We start from the raw sequence: 18,371 nt of genomic DNA on the forward strand, positions 1-18,371 counted from the left end.
TCAGTCGGTCAGTCAGTCAGTAAACCTGTGGAACCCATCATCCTGTTGGTGATGTCTGTGTCGAAAGAGATTGTAGAAATAACTAAAGTCAGGTTAAGAACTAGAAACATTAAAAACTGGAGGGATTGTGGGGAACCATCTCCTTTGAGGAAATGAAAAGTGGTCAGAAAGAAATCCTGAAGGATCGTGGTGGGCGATCACTGAAACATCATCAGACTGTAGGAGGACAACAGGAGAACTTTGTTTAATAGTGAAAGTAAGCACATTTCCACACATGGGATTGGGACTGAACCGCTGTGTACGAAAACCAGTAATACCAATCAGGAAAAAGGCTTCCGTGATGATCGGACTCTGGAGCCATGGAAGAAGGCCACATGGTCTGATGAGTCCAGATTCCCCCTGATCCAGAGTAACTGAGTAAAGGTGATGAGGCAGAAGAGGTGATGCAGCCGTCAGGCCCAGGCTGGAAGAGTAGCTGTAAATAATGAACATCTCCAGGTTGAGGATCGGGAGGAGGGAAAGAAACACGTGACCCAGCGGTAGAGGAGTGTGTGGTCAGTGCATCACAGGAAGTCCTCCAGCAGCCTGGACCTTAGGAGCCAACCTGGAGAAAGACCAGGCAGCCTGGAACTGAAGCCAGATTAATATCTGATAAAAAGCTCTTTGGTCTGAGCTGCTGACTCAGCTGTCTGTGGAGCCAAGTCCCACCGAGTTAGTTCCCCCTGAAAGTCCCCACCAGCAAATGGTGTGTGTGTGTGTGTGTGTGTGAGTCTGTGTGTGTGGTGTGTGTGTGTGTGTGCGTGCGTGCGTGCGTGCGTGTGTGTGTGTGTGTGTGAGTCTGTGTGTGTGTGTGTGAGTCTGTGTGTGTGTGTGAGTCTGTGTGTTGTGTGTGAGTCTGTGTGAGGTGTGTGTGTGAGTCTGTGTGTTTGTGTCTGTGTGTGTGTACGGTGTGTGTGTGTGTCTGGTGTGTGTGTGTGTGAGTGTGTGTGAGTCTGTGTGTGTGTGTGCGTGTGTGTGTGTGTGTGTGTGTGTGTGTGTGTGTGTGTGTGTGTGTGAGTCTGTGTGTGCGTGCGTGCGTGCGTGCGTGCATGCGTGTGTGTGTGTGTGTGTGTGTGTTGTGTGTGAGTCTGTGTGTGCGTGAGTCTGTGTGTGTGTGCGTGCGTGTGTGTGTGTGTGTGTGCGTGCGTGTGTGTGTGTGTGTGTTGTGTGTGTGTGTGTGTGTCTGGTGTGTGTGTGTGTGAGTGTGTGTGAGTCTGTGTGTGTGTGTGGGCCCCTGTAAGTTGCAACATTCACGTTTGTTCCCCTTTTAATACATTTCCCCACATCTCAGCTTTATGTGACCTTTTCTACAGTATTGTACACAATAATTAGATTAATTAGATTATCGTGTGTCATCTCATTGAGAACTTTTGAATTTAAAGTAAGTTTTATTCATTTTACTTATGACTGAGTGTGTGGTGGACAGAATAATGGACCCCTGACTGCAACACAACTCTTTTGTTTCCAATATAGTTAATCATGAATGTGAATCCCTTATTTCACACAATCGTGTTTCTTTATCTACACATTCACATTTAATGAGAGCACCAACACACAATCTAGTTTTTCTTCCAAAAACAACTTTATTACAAAAACGTCTGTATAATTTGAGACTCGAAGTGAGTCTGTTTAATTTCCTCTTTCTTGGAATTGAAGAGAGGAAATGTTAAACCCTCCACTGAGAACTGCGTCAGTCATGAAAGAGGCCCGACAGAAGCGACAGAACTTCGAAACCACCGTTTCCTCTGCTCGATAACGTGTGAGCGTGCTGGAGAAGGCGCCGTGCAAGGCCTCAACCGCTGACGAAGCTCTTCCCCGGATCCACATGTTTCACAAGATAGCAGATCATCTTTATAAATCGGGCACATGAGCGGATCAGCACTTTATTTTACACACTTTAAATCAAAAGAGCAAAACATGAGCATATGTGTGGTAAGCTGCACCTTTCGCCCACACAGGCCTGCAGGCATCGGATGAACATCCTGTCGTCGCAGAAAGAGTCCGATTTAGAGTTCACACCATGACTGAGTGAGACGTGTCCATTTCTGGAGAGGAGAAAGAGCTGGTTGTCTTCCTCAGCCTCCGCTCCCTCCACTCCTCCTGCCCCAGCACACCTCTCCTCCCCAGCAGCTCCTTACACATTTTGGCCAGCTCTCTTCTGAACTTCACCCCCACGAAGCCATAAAGAAGCGGGTTGAGGGCGCAGTGTGACAGCCCCAGACTCTCCGTCACCAGAATACCGATGTCCAACACGCGGCCGTACAGGCAGCCCCCGTCCACCACGCCGAACAGCTGGAGGCTGTCCGCCAGCTGGAAGCAGTTGTACGGCGCCCAGCACAGGACAAACACCGACACTATCGAGATGATGAGGTGGAGGGACTTGCGCTTCTGGCGGCGGCTGGCAGTGCAGAGAGATCTGAAGATGCGGATGTAGCAGTAGAGCATGATGAACACGGGTAATCCAAACCCCAGAACCACACTGATCATTTGCAGGGTCACCTGCCAGCGAATGGCGTTCCTAGGGATCCACACCTGGCAGAGCAGCCCCTGATGATGGCCCAGGGCGGCTGGGTCCACCACCTGCTTGAAAGCAATGTCCACGCCACTCAAGACCAGGCACCCAGCCCAGATGAGCGCACATGCCGCCTGGGCGTGACAGGTGCTGCGCTTCCACCCCGAGCTGACGGCGTGAACGATGGCCAGGTATCGGTCGACGCTAATGCAAGCCAGGAAGAGGATGCCGCTGTAGCGGTTCAGCGAGAAGAGAGCGCCAGAGATCTTGCACATCGTCGAACCAAAGACCCACTGATGGGCCCACTGCACGGCAAACAGGGGCAGCGTGAAGGCCAGCAGCAGGTCGGAGACGGCCAGGTGGAGGAGGAAGGTGTCGGTCAGGGAGAAGCCACCTCCCCGTCCTCGCTGAGAGCTCCGGTAGCGTCGGATCACACACAGCACCAGCACGTTGCCCACGACGGCCAGCAGGAAGAGCAGACCGTAAACGGCTGGGGAGAACTTCTGCGCAAAGCTGTAGATGTCCTGTTGGGGGCAGGGCGCCATGTGGCTGGAGTCAGAGGACGGAGTGGCGTTCCCGTAGTCCCCATAGTACCCATAGTCCCCATAGTCCCCATAGTCGTGCTGTTGGGAGAAGGAAAAGGCACGTTCCAAGAGGAAAATGGGAATTTAGCAAAAGCGTTGCTCGGATTTATGAACGAAACTGATTCTTGATTTTAACATGTAGAAAAAAAATAACAACAAAACCAGACGGGACAAGAGGAAAGATCAGCATCCAGAAGGAGAAGCCTGTCAGATCCTCCAGCCAGAGGAGCACACGGGAGTGGAGATACCTGTGTGCTCACCCTCCATCATCCATCCATCATCCATTCATCCATCATCCATCCATCCATCATCCATTCATCATCCATCCATCCATCCATCCATCCATCCATCCATCATCCAGCCATCCATCCATCCAGCCAGCCAGCCATCCATCCATCCAGCCAGCCATCCATCCAGCCAGCCAGCCATCCAGCCATCCATCCAGCCAGCCATCCAGCCATCCAGCCAGCCATCCATCCAGCCATCCATCCATCCAGCCATCCATCCAGCCAGCCATCCATCCATCATCCATCCATCCAGCATCCATCCATCCATCATCCATCCATCCATCCATCATCCATCCATCCATCCATCCATCCATCATCCATCCACCCCTCCATCCATCATCCATCCATCCATCCATCCACCCATCCATCCATCCATCCATCCATCATCCATCCACCCCTCCATTCATCATCCATCCATCCATCCATCCATCATCCATCCATCCCTCCATCCATCATCCATCCATCCATCATCCATCATCATCCATCCATCATCATCCATCCATCCATCCATCCATCCATCCATCCATCCATCCATCATCCATCCATCCATCCATCCATCCATCCATTCATCCATCCATCCAGCAGGTTAATGTACAACGAGCTTTTCCACATTTATTGCACAATATTGAGAGAATCACCTCCTGTTTATTCCTTCAGAGAACAAAAACTCTTTTTGTTAGCTTGGATCTTGCAGATATCATTAGGTGCGTTATCTGAGGACAGAAACTTTACAGGAACTGTTTCCTGCAGTGGAAATGCACCCAACCAATCCCATAAATTCTCAGCCTTCTAGCCTTAAAGGCTAAACCGATCAGAGTCCAAAATAAGAAAGAATATGTGTTTTCTAATCATCGGTGTGCTGTTAGCGGGCGACTTGTTCAGGATGTGTCCCCCTCTCCCCTGAAGGCTTCAGCCTGTACAAAAATAAAGTGGTGTCCATTCCCACTTTTATACAGGAGCAGCACTTGGCTGACTTCATTTGGTCGGAGAACTTGTTCATTTATCCAATAAACTGCTGAATTACCAGTTATTCTGTCACTTTCACTGCAGTCAGTATGTGAATGATTTAAAATATCAGGATGTTATTTTCTTCAACTGCTTCCTCTGGACAAATGTTCAGTTATTTCACAATCACATTATATTATACTGCACATATGTCATCATATCCATAATATCCGATGTTTTAAATGACTGTAAGTGATACTTAGTATACAGTGAGATAAACATTTCTAATTGTGTATCACAAATTATCAATCACAATTATAATTAACAATAATATAAATATAATATAATTAAATATAATTAACAATCACAATCATTGTTCAGAAATGATGTGCACGTGTGTGCACAGTTCCTGCGTCTACTCACCAAGTAATCTGTGCTCAGTGTCATTTCATCCATATTAATTGGAGATGTGGAGGATTCAGCTGAAACGCTCGCAGTCACGGCAGCACGGCATCTACACATTACACTAACATCCTTTATTTTGAGTCCATCGGTGCCGCACATCTACATGATGAGTGGAGAAGAAAGAAGAAGTTAGAATTTCAGGAACTGAATCTTTGCAGGTTCCAGACAATAAAACACAGCAGTGGAACGTGTGACTGTGATTTATTGATTTATTTTTAAAAGACCTCGCTTCTCTTCCAGAGAGGCTAGAAAAAGGCTCACCTGGATCACGAGAACACAAAAATGGGAGGTTTGCTTTATTTGGTGTAAACATTACGTTATATGGGAACAGAAGCAGCTTTTTAAATAGATGGACTAAACAAGAAGTGGAAGTGCTGAACGGACAAGAATTTGAGTTTTCTTCACTGTATCACGTATCTTGATGTTATTGTAACAGAAATAAACTTAACAGCGAACAGACTTGTTTTGTTGTATCATCTTACACAACAGCCTTTTAGGATCTTTAGCAAACTGATTTGATGTGATGGCGCTGATCTGTAAAAATGCACCTAACAGAATAAAAGATGTTCTTCTGCTGCAAATGACTTCATTAAAACTTTTATTATTACCGATATTTATGAACACAAAGTGTAAATCAGCAGCATAACAGGAGGTGTATCTGGTAGCATAAAGCATTTAGAAGAGTAGAAATGACACAGGTTTCTGCCTTTTCTAGTGTTTTGGGGTAATTTTCTCAGACTTACTGAGCTTCTTGTTTGTATTAGAAACTCTGAAATAACTGCACAGTGTAAACGCCATAAACTTCTCTTTTCAACAGAAGTTGTGAGCATCATTTTTAGGCATCTGGGAGCCCAAGACCGTAGGCACGGGTTTTACTTCCACCTTCTCCGATGTGGGCAGAAAGAAGTGAGCAGTTTCATCCCGGGGATGAATGTATCTTATTAAAATAAGCAACAACAAGTTTTAACGAGAGAACCAACATTTTGACATTCAAACAGAGTTTAATCCATCGTGTAATCATATTTTAGTTGGCCTATTATTCTGTAAACACACATTACAGCTTGTCTTGGTTTCCAGAAAAGTCTGAGCAATGTTGGCAGTGAAATTTAGACACATTGTACATTTGCATGTATAAGTGGGGGTCGACCTCTGGTCGTGGAGACCAGACGTGCCAGACACGTGGCACTCCCGCCCCAGTTCCTGCTTCTAACTGAAGAAGAACTGAGCCCTATTGGGTGAGCTATGGAAGGAAATGTGAAACCTATAGACTGGAAATGAAGATGTGTACGTCATGTGAGCGAAGGCCTTTAAAGCCTTTGTCTTCCATCTTAAATCAGTTCTGGTTTTAGTTCTAGGAATGATCTATCTATAGAAGAAGACCTGGAGATTCTCTCTCTTGGAGAAATGTTTCTCAAGCTGAACATTCTGTCATTAGTCCTTTCTTGCCTATTGGTTTGAATGATTGTGAGTTTTGACAAGCTTCTCTCACCTGAAGAGAACACTTGGAGATTGAGAAGAAGTCTGAGAGCAATACTGAGATTTCTGCTCAAGTCTGTTACTAGTTACTAGTTACACAACCGGTTATTCTGTTAATATTTATCCCCCAAGAAGATTTGTCATCAACCAAAGTTTGATGATCCTCCTGAGCTAGTCAAAGTCCTCCTTCGTGATGAAAGGCGTCGCTGGCGTCGCTCTTCATCTCGACTGGCTCCTCCTCAGCTGCTGCTACTGCTAACGGAAAAGGAAACTGGCTCTTGCTGTTGTCGGATATCAATATTATATTCAAAATCAATAGTTTTTCACGTAAACTGCAGGTTGAGTTTGCCAACTTCCATAAACAAACCTTGGACATGTGGAAACTAGCTGTCAAACACAGCCTCTCTCCACACACACGTATGGAATAATCCACATGTTGTTCCTAAGACGTGCACCATATTTGTAATGACTGGCATGTTTCACTTCATTTAAAACTTTTATTCAAGACACACAAGATGTTTTGGTGTTATGTTCGTTTGCTTTCTGGATGACAGTGGGGATCTAGCCAAGTATGAGAAAAGTCACCTAACGATCTCGCTCTATTCATTTCAGGAAACGCTAAAGAATGCCTAAAACTTGTTGTCTTTAATTATAGAGCCTGTTTGGGGATGATTGAAGGACTCCTGCTTTGTGGCCTGGTGGTAAAAATGCTCATGTTAAATCAGTTTTTTCATTTCATCATAGGTGAGCGACGTTCCCTGATATCAACACTTGTTTTTGTACCCAATATTGTTAAATAAACACATATTAAAGTCATAGAGAATATGCTGGTAACAGTATTAGAGTTTATAGACCTGATGTGTCCCTTTTTATGTTGCTTCTGCAAAAACAGGTTTCACTATTCCCCTCTTTGTTTTGAGGAACGCTCTTCTGTTGTATTTCCAGTTGTTTTTCTTTTTAAATTCACATTTTTTTGAGTTGGCTCCTGCTGAAAATGTTAGGAAGAGAAACAGAAACATATGTTCCTCTTTTACAGTCAGGGTTTATTTTATCGCTGGAACAAGAAGCTCACTGGAGGGAAATGTCACAAGAAATACGTCGTTGACACAGGCAAGTCCATCATATTTATTTAATCTCTAATCTACAATAAAGTCTAACAGTTACAGCATTTAGTCAACGCTTACGTTTTTCATCTCAATAAAACCAAGTGAAATTGCTTCGAAACTCAAGGAATATTTACCAGTGAATCCTCAAGACAGTCTTTTTCACCAGAGAATCCTGTACGATAACACAAGTTTCTGTTGATGTTGCCAATAACTACAGAAAGAATTTTGCTAAAACATTTAGTTTGATGTTTTTGACAAAAAACACTTTGGTTTCTATCACCTAATTTACAGGAGCCCACACTTTTTCTCTTAAATTTTAAGAAAGTGGGAAGTGACACATTGTTAAACAGGCATTTGACCAGAACCCTGGTAACCTGGTATTCTGCCCTCTGTCCTCAGGTTACAGTCTCATACTGAACATTGGTGGATTTCTCTTTTCCATCTTTAAACAAGCAGCAAAAGCGTTGAGCAATACTTCCTGTGGACGACGTCGGAACAAAATGTGGAGTCTTAGTTTCCCGCTGTTGTCAGTCACAGTTCTTCTTTGTGCTACGCGGCTCGTCGGCGGCTACAGCTTCCACAACTGCATCGAATTTTCAAAAGGACAGACGTTCAAATGCATCCATCGAAACCAACAAATCCTTGGTGACATCATAAAAGACCTGCCTCAGTCTACCCTCGACTTGACCATCGCCATTAACCCCGTGTGGCAAATTCCTGACAGGAGCTTCATTCATCTGCGGAACCTTCAACAACTCAGACTGGATCACAACCACCTGAGGGCCATCGATCAGTTTGCTTTCCAGGGGCTGTATCAACTCAAGTCTCTAAATCTGTCCTTCAACTACATCCCAGAGCTCAGCCCGTCTGTGTTTGACGACCTGTACAACTTAACCTTCCTGTCTTTGACAAACAACAGTTTAAAGCGTCTCCCTCACGGAATATTCAGTCATCTCTTTAATCTTAATACTTTAATCATAAAACAAAACTACCTAACAAACTTTTCTGAAATCGCCAAGGCTGTGTCCTCTCTGAAGAATCTGACTTTGCTCGATCTCTGCTTTAACAGACTGACGTCACTCAGCCACTCGAACGTGTCTCTCCCCGAGTCCCTCAACAGGCTGTACTTATGCAGAAACAACCTCTCCACGCTGGGATGTGAGCCCAGCTTTCTTGGATCCATTGAGATCCTGGATTTGTCCTACAATTCTGAGCTGCCAACAAAAGCATTAGAAGGGGTGAATTTAAGAAGAATAAATTATCTGCGGTTGCGTTCCACGAAGGTCAACATAGTGGAGTTCATCCAAAACAGCGACATCCATGCGGGGCACGTTGATTTCACGAGCACACATCTAAACACCGAAGCCAAACTCGTCGAACTCTGCAAGTTGTTAAAAAGAAAGCTGAGCAGGATAACCAAACTGACCCTGGTTGGTAACAAGATTGAGACTCTAACGGCTAACACACTCGCCCACTGTCCCAATATCACAAAGACCTTGGATCTTTCCAAAGTTGGACAGAAAAAGTCTGGTTGTCTTCAGTTTCTAAAGAAGCAGAGACAGATAACAACGTTTATCGCCGAGCATAACCACTACTCCTCCCTCCCGACCTGTGAAGACGAAGACCCCTTTAGGCAGCTTGAAGAGTTGAGGTACCGTTACAACAGAATCCTCTCTGTCAACTCTCACGCTTTCCATCACACACCAAATCTCAAAACACTCTGGCTCAACATAAATACCATCGCGTTTCTTCATCAAAAAGCTCTCAGCGGACTCCGGCAACTCTCTACTCTCCGTCTGGACAATAACCTCTTGAGCGATTTGTTCGCAGACACCTTTGAAGACCTCTTCAACCTCAACATCCTGAACCTCCGCAACAATCGAATTTCTGTCATTTTCAACAACACCTTCCGGAATCTCAAAAATCTGACTACTCTGGACCTCGGCGGCAACAAAATTACCCATTTTGAACCATCTGGTCTTTGTGGATTGGAACGTCTGTCCAAACTCTACCTTGATGGAAACAATCTACAAACGATAGACAGTTCCGCCTATCACATATTTCAAAACACACTCACTACTCTTGATTTACGACAAAACATGATTCATTTCGAGGAGGACGTGAACTTTTCTCCGTTTGTGAATCTAACAAAACTCGAGGACCTGAAGTTGGATGAGCAGAAGCCTTATGGCCTTCACATTTTACCCCGCACCTTGTTCCGGGGCCTATACTCCCTCAGGTCGCTGTATGTCAAAAACAACATGATCTCTTATCTTGCTGCTGATGTTTTCAGGGATCTGAAACACTTAAACTTCCTGTCACTGGACAACTGCTGTGTTGGCCCCACCCATTTGCCAGCAGGAATCTTTAAAGATCTGACAAACCTGACCATCCTGACTGTAGAAAACATGGGCATCCAGAACCTCTCTACTGAGGTTTTTGGGAACATTTCACAGCTAAAAAAGATTCAACTAAATCACAACGTAATGCAGACCTTTCCTGTCACTGTGCTGCAAAGTCTGACCAAGCTCCAGTACCTTGACATCCGCAACGTTCCTCTCAGCTGCACCTGTGAGAACAGCTTGTTGAAAAACTGGACCGTATACAACGAGAAGGTCCAGATGATCTACCTGTACAGTCTGCCCTGCCCACATGATCCAAAAGTCAAATTCTTCAACTTTGACACCAACGTTTGCAACATCGATCTTGGGCAGTACCTGTTCTTCTGCACGGCGCCGTGGATCTTTCTCTTCACAGTCTGGCCGTTGCTTTATGTTAAACTCTACTGGAAGATCAAGTACAGCTACTACGTGTTCCGCTCCTGGTTCAGTGAGCAGTGGCGCAGGCTCAGGGAGAAGGAAGAAAACTGCAAATACGATGCCTTCATTTCCTACAACTCCTCTGATGAGCTGTGGGTGATGAACGAGCTGCTGCCCAACCTTGAAGGAAATGGATCATCTTTTAAAATCTGCCTACACCACAGAGACTTTGAGCCGGGCCGTTACATCATCGACAACATCGTGTCTGCTGTGTACAGCAGCCGCAAAACCATTTGTGTGGTGAGCAGGAACTTCCTGAGCAGCGAATGGTGTTCTTTGGAGATTCAGCTGGCCAGCTACCGACTGTTCGATGAGCACCGGGACGTCCTCCTGCTTGTGCTCCTAGAGCCAATCTCAGAGAGGCAGCTGTCGTCTTATCACCGAATGAGGAAAGTAATGTTGAAAAAGACTTATCTGCAATGGCCTGGCTCTGAGTGCACCAACCCCCCGCAGGCACAGGGCCTGTTCTGGAGTCAGCTGCGCAGGGCGATAGGAACGACCAGCAGAATTGAAACTGAAGAAAAGGGGACACGTGTGGCTAATAAAGAGGACGCTGACGCATCAGACAATCATGTGTGATGAAAACTTGTTCTTGCTTCTTTAACAATCTTTGATGCTGTGAAGCTTAACTGCATGTTTAATGAATGGAAAGAATTCCAGGAAGAGGATCAGGAAATGTTATTTTTGATTTGAGCATATATTTAATAATGTGAAAGCATTTGTTTCTACTGAGCATGTACAGTATATTTGTGCATTTAGTAATCATCGCATAAGGTTTGTAACAAAATAATATGAATTTTGAAAACTAATTTACTGACTAAAGATGTTTTTTCTGACATTTCCATTATAGTGCTTCTGTTCATGAAAACTTATGCCTTTAAAAAAACTGTGCATTTATTTTATTCTATTACAGAGTATCACAGGTTTTACGACCCTTCAGTAAAGTCTCATTGGAGGGAAAGACCATGGCTCCAGGCTTGTGGAATATGGTGGGGCTTCTTTATCAAGCACACATGAAGGGGGGTAAATATCCATGTCAGTGAGGCGAGACGTGTGGGGAAAGCAACTTAAAGGTGGGAGGGTTTGGTGGAAAGCCTGGAAGTGACGTTCCTGCTGCTGATGCTTAAACTGAGCAGAGTTGGCAACTAAAGAGTATGTTTCAATGTCAAAAGGGACTTGATCTTGAAGACAGTTGGCGGGCCGGTGTACGGGCTGTGGCCCTGGTTGGTAGAGAAAGAAAGGCGACTTGCTGTAGTGAGACCTGCTGCTTCTGCTCTCGCCGAATATTCTGGTTTGGCTCAAGGAGTCAAATCGGATGTTTTCTCTGCTCCTTGGCCAGTTGAATGTGTCTCCCCAGTGTGGAGATGCTGGTGGCTTTTCTCTCCAGGATGAAGCAGGAGATGGAGTGAACAAATGCTCCCTGGCTGGACTTCCGAATGGTTCAAAGTTCATACAGAGTTCAGGAGAATGTGTGCAGCTGAAGATATTATCCAGAAAGCCGAAGGTTTCCACTGGCCTGACCTTTGCATCACACAGAAAACTCATTTCAGTATTACAGAAAAAGAATAAAACAAAAAAATGCAAATGAAGAATAAGAATAAACAACTCCTACCTGGTTTGTGTTGCAGGCTAAGTGAGGGCTGGACTTCCAGCTGAAATGCCTGCTTCTCCTCGTTTTCAGTGTTGCGTTAGCTGGACTTTCAAAGCACGGAGGACTTTCAGGGATTAACGATGCAAACACCTCTGCAAAAAAAGGGTTACGGACTGAAAATGTCACAAATTCAAACAAAAAAGCTTCGAAAGGCTAGAACCTTTCAAATATGACACACACAAGTCAACATGTACCAATACAATGTAGGCATACCATGAATTCTAATTTACAATGTTAATACTGTGATTCACAGATTTCTATACATTGCATAATTTCTATGAACTGTATTGTTTACGTGCACTATTTACTGGAATGCACGAGCATACCTTTGGGGCCTTTGGCCTCATCTTGATCTGCAGTGGCTTCCTCCTGGTGCAGAGCAGCTTTTTTCCCACTGGAATCAAAGCTATAGCAAGTCCAGCCCTGCAGAAGGTTCTCCTGGACCTGGGGGCCGTCCCGCTCCTGCAGGGCGTTCAACAGGACCTGCCTGCTCTCTTCCACCAGACTCCTCTGTTTCAGAAATGGGAACTTGAGACGGTGACACAACGCTGCTGCCAGCGTCCCCACGGACGGAGCTACACTGCAGCCAGGCTCTCCGCTTGTGTGGTGCAAGTCAACGTTCTCGGCCGACCTGGAGCTGGGGGGTCGGACTGGGCTGAGGCTGTACGTTTGGCTATGGAGGCCAGCACACTCCTGGTTCTTTGGTGTGCACTCCTCAGAAGAAACCGTTTCATTTGCATTCCTGTCGGATGTCTTAGTTTCCTGTCTTTGAGCAGTGGACAGTAGCTGTGTCTCTCTGTCCTTTACAGATGTGAGATGTTGGGCTTGCCTGACTTTGACCCTTCTGACCTTGACCTGGTCGCTGTGGTTGGCTGAGGAGGGACTCTTGCAGCTTTCAGATGACGGTTCTGGAGGAACCTGGTGCGGTCTGTCCTCAAGTGTGGGTGCTAACCTTTGACTTTTGCCTTTTTCTTTGTCACAGAGCTCATCGTGAGACTTTGAAGCTCCAACGCCTTTATGCTCAAACAGCACCAACTTCTCCGTGTCACCAGCCATGCTCCCACGAGACGCTGAAGACCAATGCGGCGCGGTGCTTTCTGCTAATTTGCTTCTCTCCATTTTCCGTTGCTCACTTAACAAGCGTTCGATGTCAATAGACTTCACCTCGTGATTGAAGAGGCCCTGATGTCCAATCAGGCGACTTTCTGTGATGACACTTGGCTCCTTCGTGACAGCAGCCGAACTGGAGGAAGGCGCGTTTCTCCTTGACGAGTGATGACAGCAGCTGTGAAAATACGCCATGTCCTTGCTGCTCCGATGGCGACACTGTCGATGCGGTGAACAGAATTTTGGGGCTTTTTTGCCACAGCCTCTGATCCGATTCCTCTCTCTGTGGCTTTTCAGGCGCTTCAGTTTGCGGCATTCATGCATGTTGTGGAAGTTGGAAAAATGCTTGCCATCTTTAAATGTTGACTTTTCTGTATTTTTGAATTGCTTGTTGAAAATATTGTACTTTTGTTTCTCTGAGGAAGTCATTTGCACATTTGTTTGTGCTGCAGTTGGTTGTCTAAAGACTATATGCAGTCCTGAAGTGCTGTGGGAAAGAAATAATGGATAGTAACTAACCTGCATTGGTTTAGAAGAAAAGCTAGTTGTTGCAATGTGACCCATGACCTTGGCTTGCTTCATATAATTCAACTATTTCTTTACAGTTCATCACTACGTGGACATTTGCAACTTGTAGTCAAAGTTAAAATGAATGAACTAACATAACCGTCAGCAACTGTAAATGTTAGGTTGACTAAAAAGCTTCAGCTACAGATGTTTTGAGGGTTGCTTTCTTTTGTGCTGTGACATCTTTCCAATCTAAGGCCTTTTGCAGACTGCATTTTCACGGAAGCAAAGACATTTCAGAGCACATAATCATACATGAGTACAGACGTAGATCACACCATTTCCTTAGCTTTTGCTGCTTTCCAGGCAAATACATTTACAATAAGCAGCTTTAAAGGGACATTGCAAAAACTAGAATCTGAGGAAATATCTTCAACCAGAGCTGGACCATAATGCAGACTTTACCCCACAGTAGAAATGCTGACAGGATCCACACCACCAGAAGTAAAAGTACATCACGTATATTACATTTGGATTTTTATTATCAATTTTAGGGTAATAAAATAACCAGTTGGCCACCAGTTGTGTCAAAAAAGCCTCAAAGATGGAAAACACACAAACAAAAACACGAGCATGAAGTATTTAAAACTGACAAAATCCGCCCGACATCCCATACAACAGACATTATTTTAAGGCTTTCTTCACATAATCGTAAAAAGAAGCAGCAAGATGATTGAACAATCTGTAACGTTAACAACAAACACCTGATGTGTTTCATTATCAGCGCAGATGTTTCCTAATGTGACATTTAGTTGGAATTTACATAAAGCATGCTCGATAATCTTCACATTAACTACTATTATTCAATACCACCGTTGAATCCGTCAAATATTATCACATATAAGTTCATAAATTTAAAACTGAACTTACCTTTCGTAATTATTCCTTTGTCGTGCAGCAGTTGTTGCTCAGCAACGCGCAGCAATGGGGGATCTTTGCGCAACATTGACTCCCACGAACACTAATCAGGACGAATCCACATATGCGTGTAGTAGGGGTGTAAAGAGATCCATTTGATATTTACCGATTACAGAACAAAAACGGCCAGCTCTCCTTGTATATGTACTTTTACATTCATATAATTATTTAACACTGAATCTCAATCAAAGTATTAAATCATAATTATTCGGAAACCGTAGAATTCGCTGGTCGACCATAGGTAATGGTACTTTCGTAAACGGTTACGTTACTTCCTGAATCTGAAAGGGAGAAGGCGATATTTTGATTGTGTGGTATTGAGCATTTCATAATTATTCTAAATATTTCTGAATGTAAATTCTTGTAGTTTTACCACATACGAGTATGTTTGCAAAAATTAATTTCGTTGATATTCGGTGTTATTAGTTGAGCGGTACCTGTAAAAGTGCATCAATCTTTTGTTGCAGCAAGTACGCTAGCTTCGGTAGCTAACTTGATTCATTGACTTCTTAAAGAATTAAACATAACCACAAATTTCAGTTGCAAGCTTTTGGTTTCTTGATTATTTTTCCTGCTTAAAAAGCAGCTAGGTGACTAGGTAAAGGCAAGTCATGAATGCAGAAGATCCAAATCCAGCTGCCACACCTACCCCATGCGAGGACATCCAGGGAGATGGACGATGGATGTCTTTGGTGTGTATAATAAACGTTATTACTCAGAGTCGGTGCCTGTTTATGCCTGTCGTGTGTTAATGGCTTCGAATAAGAGCATCTAGGCTTTATAAATGGCTCTGCTAATGCAGACTTAATTTTGTGTTTATTGTTTGTGCGTTTATTTGTCAGTTTCTTTTGATCTGGTTCGCTTCTGTGCACAGATTGTGGCTCCACTGTGCACTTTTTGTGCACTATTAATGCCTTGATTTAATGTACTCTCTCATTTCTGTCCCCCCTCCCCAATCTAGCAAAATGAATGAGTACAATTGCTTTTTAATTTCCCCTGAAAGTCCAGCACATGTGCCTCACATGTCTCACTCTTTTCTTCTTCCCGTGTATTTATAGCACCAGCGTTTTGTGTCTGATAGCAAAGACAAAGAACCTGAAGTCCTGTTTGTTGGAGACTCTCTGATTCAGCTCATGCACCAGTTTGGGGTAAACAGACGACACATTGTGCTGTTTGTGGTGTTGTGCACAGTGCATGATTCCTTGTTGTTGCTCGCAGATATGGCGACAGCTGTTCTCTCCACTTCATGCCCTAAATTTCGGTGTGGGTGGTGACGCAACACAGCACGTGCTCTGGCGACTGAGCAATGGTGAACTGGATAATATCAGCCCAAAGGTCTTTATCATTATTGAATATATGAATCAAAATGATGTGATGTTTGTTTGCATTTTGGAAGATTGTGCTATACACACAAGACTATATCATCCACAAGATTCTAAAGTAAATTCTGTTCTAATTTGGCTGATTTTCTAGGTTGTTGTGCTGTGGGTAGGCACTAACAATCATGGCCACAATCCTGAGCAGATCTGCAACGGCATCCTGGCCATAATTCAAGTCATCAAGAACAAGCTCCCTAATGCACAGACGCTTGTGCTGGTAGGGTTCTTGTGATCCATCCTGTAATGTCTGTTGGTCTGAAATATATAAATCATTAGTCTGCACATGATAATGAGCTCATGACTATGTCCTCAGTTATATGAACCCGTAGAAACAACTTGTTTTGCATTGCTAACGCGTGTTCATTGATGCATACATTTTTGCCGGACATCCCACCATAAAATGTCTTCTGTTTTCAAGGGTTTGCTGCCTCGAGGTAAAATGCCAAACCCACTGCGGGAGCGTAACGCCAAGGTGAACCAACTGGTCCAGGAGGCTGTATCATCCCTCCCTCACGCCTCTTTCCTCAGTGTAGATCCGGGCTTTGTCCATTCCAGCGGCAGCATCTCTCATCAAGACATGTACGATTACCTTCACCTGACCCCCCGAGGCTACCAGGCTGTGTGTGAGCCCCTGCACGCTCAGCTGAAGTCCATGCTTGATGAGCCATCTGAGAACTGAGCAGCTGCAGCACATTTGAAGTGGTTATCAAGCCTCTTTCTCGAGAGCATCACACTAAATATCTTTACATGTCCTCTGACCCATGGAATCCATTTTTAAGGGCTATAGTTGGTGACCGCTGTTATGGGACCATAAATCTTGTACATATGATACAGTTTGAAATTAAATGTGCAGCTCTTGCTTCAGTTCTCAGTGAGCATCTATTCTGTTCGCATGTTCCTTGTTCATCAGCAGGATTTTGGGATTTCTCTGCCACATTATATTGTGACTCTACTTGAAGACAGTGACATGAGATGACACGCAGCAACACTGTTTTGATGTATCCAGTTATGCTTAATGGATTTAAGGAAATGCACTGGGGTTTTACAGATCTGCTGTAGGTCACAATTGCACTGCCCCCCTTAAAGGTCAGAAGTGTTTGCCCCACATACCACTGCATGAGCTGCTGCTCTTGTGAATTGATCAAGCCTGAATGATAGAATATCTGCATTTGTCCTGAAGACATGGTTTATTTGCAAATGTCCTGTTTGTCTGATGATTCTTGCTCAGGAAGCAGCTGAAAGGGCAATTAATTACAGTTGTTCATCAGATTATTTAGGTGGTTTAAAACATAAAACATCCCCTTAATAATTGCTGCAATCTGTCCATTTGTAATCTTTATTTCTCAAAATCTTCAAGCCACATATGCTACAATTGCTTTATGTTACTCTGGTATTTTGTGTCCTGTATTCATTTAAATGACCAAATGTTTCTCCGTCTTTTTTTAAAAGTGGTTTCTAATTGTTGCACGTCATTTGTTGGCCTATTACAACAGTTGTGATGTTGGTAGGTATTGTGTCATAGGCAAATACAGACAGTATACGCATCCGTATAGGTTTTAAACTGATACATAGTTTCAAATGTACTTGTGCTTTGAATTAGTTCCAAAACACGGGTCCATGAGACCACCTATAAAGCTTTACTTGTTAAAATGCTTCAGAGAGAATTCCAACATAATTCCACAGATGAAACAGGACTTCAGGTTGTGCAAGTGATGAATGATGCATTAAATATGAAAACAAAACCTTTCGCTGCGTCTCCCTTTGATTTTGAGTTGGCCGTTGGAGACAGTGATGCTCAGTCATGCTGAGCTCCACTATTGCATTAAAAGGCTTCAATTCCTGGCAGCCTCACACACACGCCTAACCCCCTGCAAGATGTATACAAAAGGTGAGTTTAAAAAAATCATTTTAAGATGAATAAAAGTACAGAAAACTTAGAGATTCCCTAAAAATGCAGCTAATACTTGAGGTCTAATGTTTCCTGATCCTGTGATGGAACACACCAGCATGATTATCATCTGATACTGGTTAGATATTAATCTGAAGGAGTAAAGTCATAATAGATAAATAGTCAATTCTTTTCTTTTACTGACAAAGACAAATATCAAATGTGCCTTTTCTAACCACGACTGATCATAAATTGTGTTCGGATTGCAGATTAAGTCTCCTCTTTATTGTGGTGTGCACATGCATAGAGGCATTTTTATTGAGGACAATGGAAATAAAGTATATATTTAAAAGATGACAAATGAAGATTATCCTAGAATTCTTCTGCACCCTGAATCAGAAGTTTGATATTCCAAAAGAACCATGTTGAGGCCACAAACTAACAGAACGAGACAGAACCAAGCAGATGCCTGGTTTCATTCCTGTAAAACAACATCACTGTTTAGGGAAAAGACCCAGTTCCAGTAACACTGTACCGTAAATAGGAGCATCAGCATTTTCCTTTGTGTCTTTACTCCGCGTCTGGTTATTATAAACAGTTGTCAGCTTGTGTAACTAAAAGGTCAGTG

General features: G+C 43.8%; 4 protein-coding genes across 11 annotated transcripts; 2 read left to right on the forward strand and 2 right to left on the reverse strand.

Annotated features, from left to right (window-relative positions):
• Positions 1-1,599: 1,599 nt before the first annotated feature.
• On the reverse strand, positions 1,600-10,273 carry cxcr3.2 (chemokine (C-X-C motif) receptor 3, tandem duplicate 2). Of its 2 annotated transcripts, XM_057046122.1 has the most exons (3): positions 10,132-10,273; positions 4,791-4,931; positions 1,600-3,174 (listed from the first exon to the last, which is right to left on the reverse strand). In XM_057046122.1, exons 2-3 carry the CDS (start codon positions 4,929-4,931, stop codon positions 2,053-2,055), a joined length of 1,263 nt encoding a protein of 420 aa, XP_056902102.1. In that variant the 5' UTR covers positions 10,132-10,273; the 3' UTR covers positions 1,600-2,052. The 2 variants fall into 2 exon arrangements, 1 of the variants encoding a protein (XP_056902102.1); XR_008952458.1 differs by lacking the exons at positions 1,600-3,174; positions 4,791-4,931 and adding an exon at positions 7,424-7,997 and having other exon boundaries at positions 10,132-10,272.
• On the forward strand, positions 7,915-13,704 carry tlr21 (toll-like receptor 21). 3 transcript variants are annotated; one of them, XR_008952454.1, is made up of 3 exons: positions 7,915-10,806; positions 11,147-11,256; positions 12,867-13,006. XR_008952454.1 is itself a non-coding variant. In XM_057045874.1 (2 exons), the coding sequence occupies exons 1-2, from the start codon at positions 7,915-7,917 to the stop codon at positions 12,876-12,878; spliced, it is 2,904 nt and encodes a 967-aa protein (XP_056901854.1). In that variant the 3' UTR covers positions 12,879-13,704. The 3 variants fall into 3 exon arrangements, 1 of the variants encoding a protein (XP_056901854.1); XR_008952453.1 differs by lacking the exon at positions 12,867-13,006 and adding an exon at positions 12,404-12,542; XM_057045874.1 differs by lacking the exon at positions 11,147-11,256 and having other exon boundaries at positions 12,867-13,704.
• Positions 11,103-13,573, reverse strand: si:dkey-250k15.4 (uncharacterized). Its single transcript, XM_057045934.1, has 3 exons — positions 12,211-13,573; positions 11,846-11,976; positions 11,103-11,754 (listed from the first exon to the last, which is right to left on the reverse strand). The coding sequence occupies exons 1-3, from the start codon at positions 13,571-13,573 to the stop codon at positions 11,170-11,172; spliced, it is 2,079 nt and encodes a 692-aa protein (XP_056901914.1). The 3' UTR covers positions 11,103-11,169.
• An 867-nt stretch (positions 13,705-14,571) lies between the features above and the next one.
• pafah1b3 (platelet-activating factor acetylhydrolase, isoform Ib, gamma subunit) lies at positions 14,572-17,602 on the forward strand. 5 transcript variants are annotated; one of them, XM_057046165.1, is made up of 6 exons: positions 14,572-14,717; positions 15,063-15,168; positions 15,535-15,624; positions 15,695-15,811; positions 15,950-16,072; positions 16,274-17,602. In XM_057046165.1, exons 2-6 carry the CDS (start codon positions 15,088-15,090, stop codon positions 16,532-16,534), a joined length of 672 nt encoding a protein of 223 aa, XP_056902145.1. In that variant the 5' UTR covers positions 14,572-14,717; positions 15,063-15,087; the 3' UTR covers positions 16,535-17,602. The 5 variants fall into 5 exon arrangements, with proteins under 5 accessions (XP_056902145.1, XP_056902146.1, XP_056902144.1 ...); XM_057046166.1 differs by having other exon boundaries at positions 14,587-14,717; positions 15,060-15,168; XM_057046164.1 differs by having other exon boundaries at positions 14,649-14,790.
• Positions 17,603-18,371: the final 769 nt, after the last annotated feature.

This window comes from Takifugu flavidus, chromosome 10 (genome assembly GCF_003711565.1).
Source record: "Takifugu flavidus isolate HTHZ2018 chromosome 10, ASM371156v2, whole genome shotgun sequence".
Classification (NCBI taxonomy): Eukaryota; Metazoa; Chordata; class Actinopteri; order Tetraodontiformes; family Tetraodontidae; genus Takifugu; species Takifugu flavidus.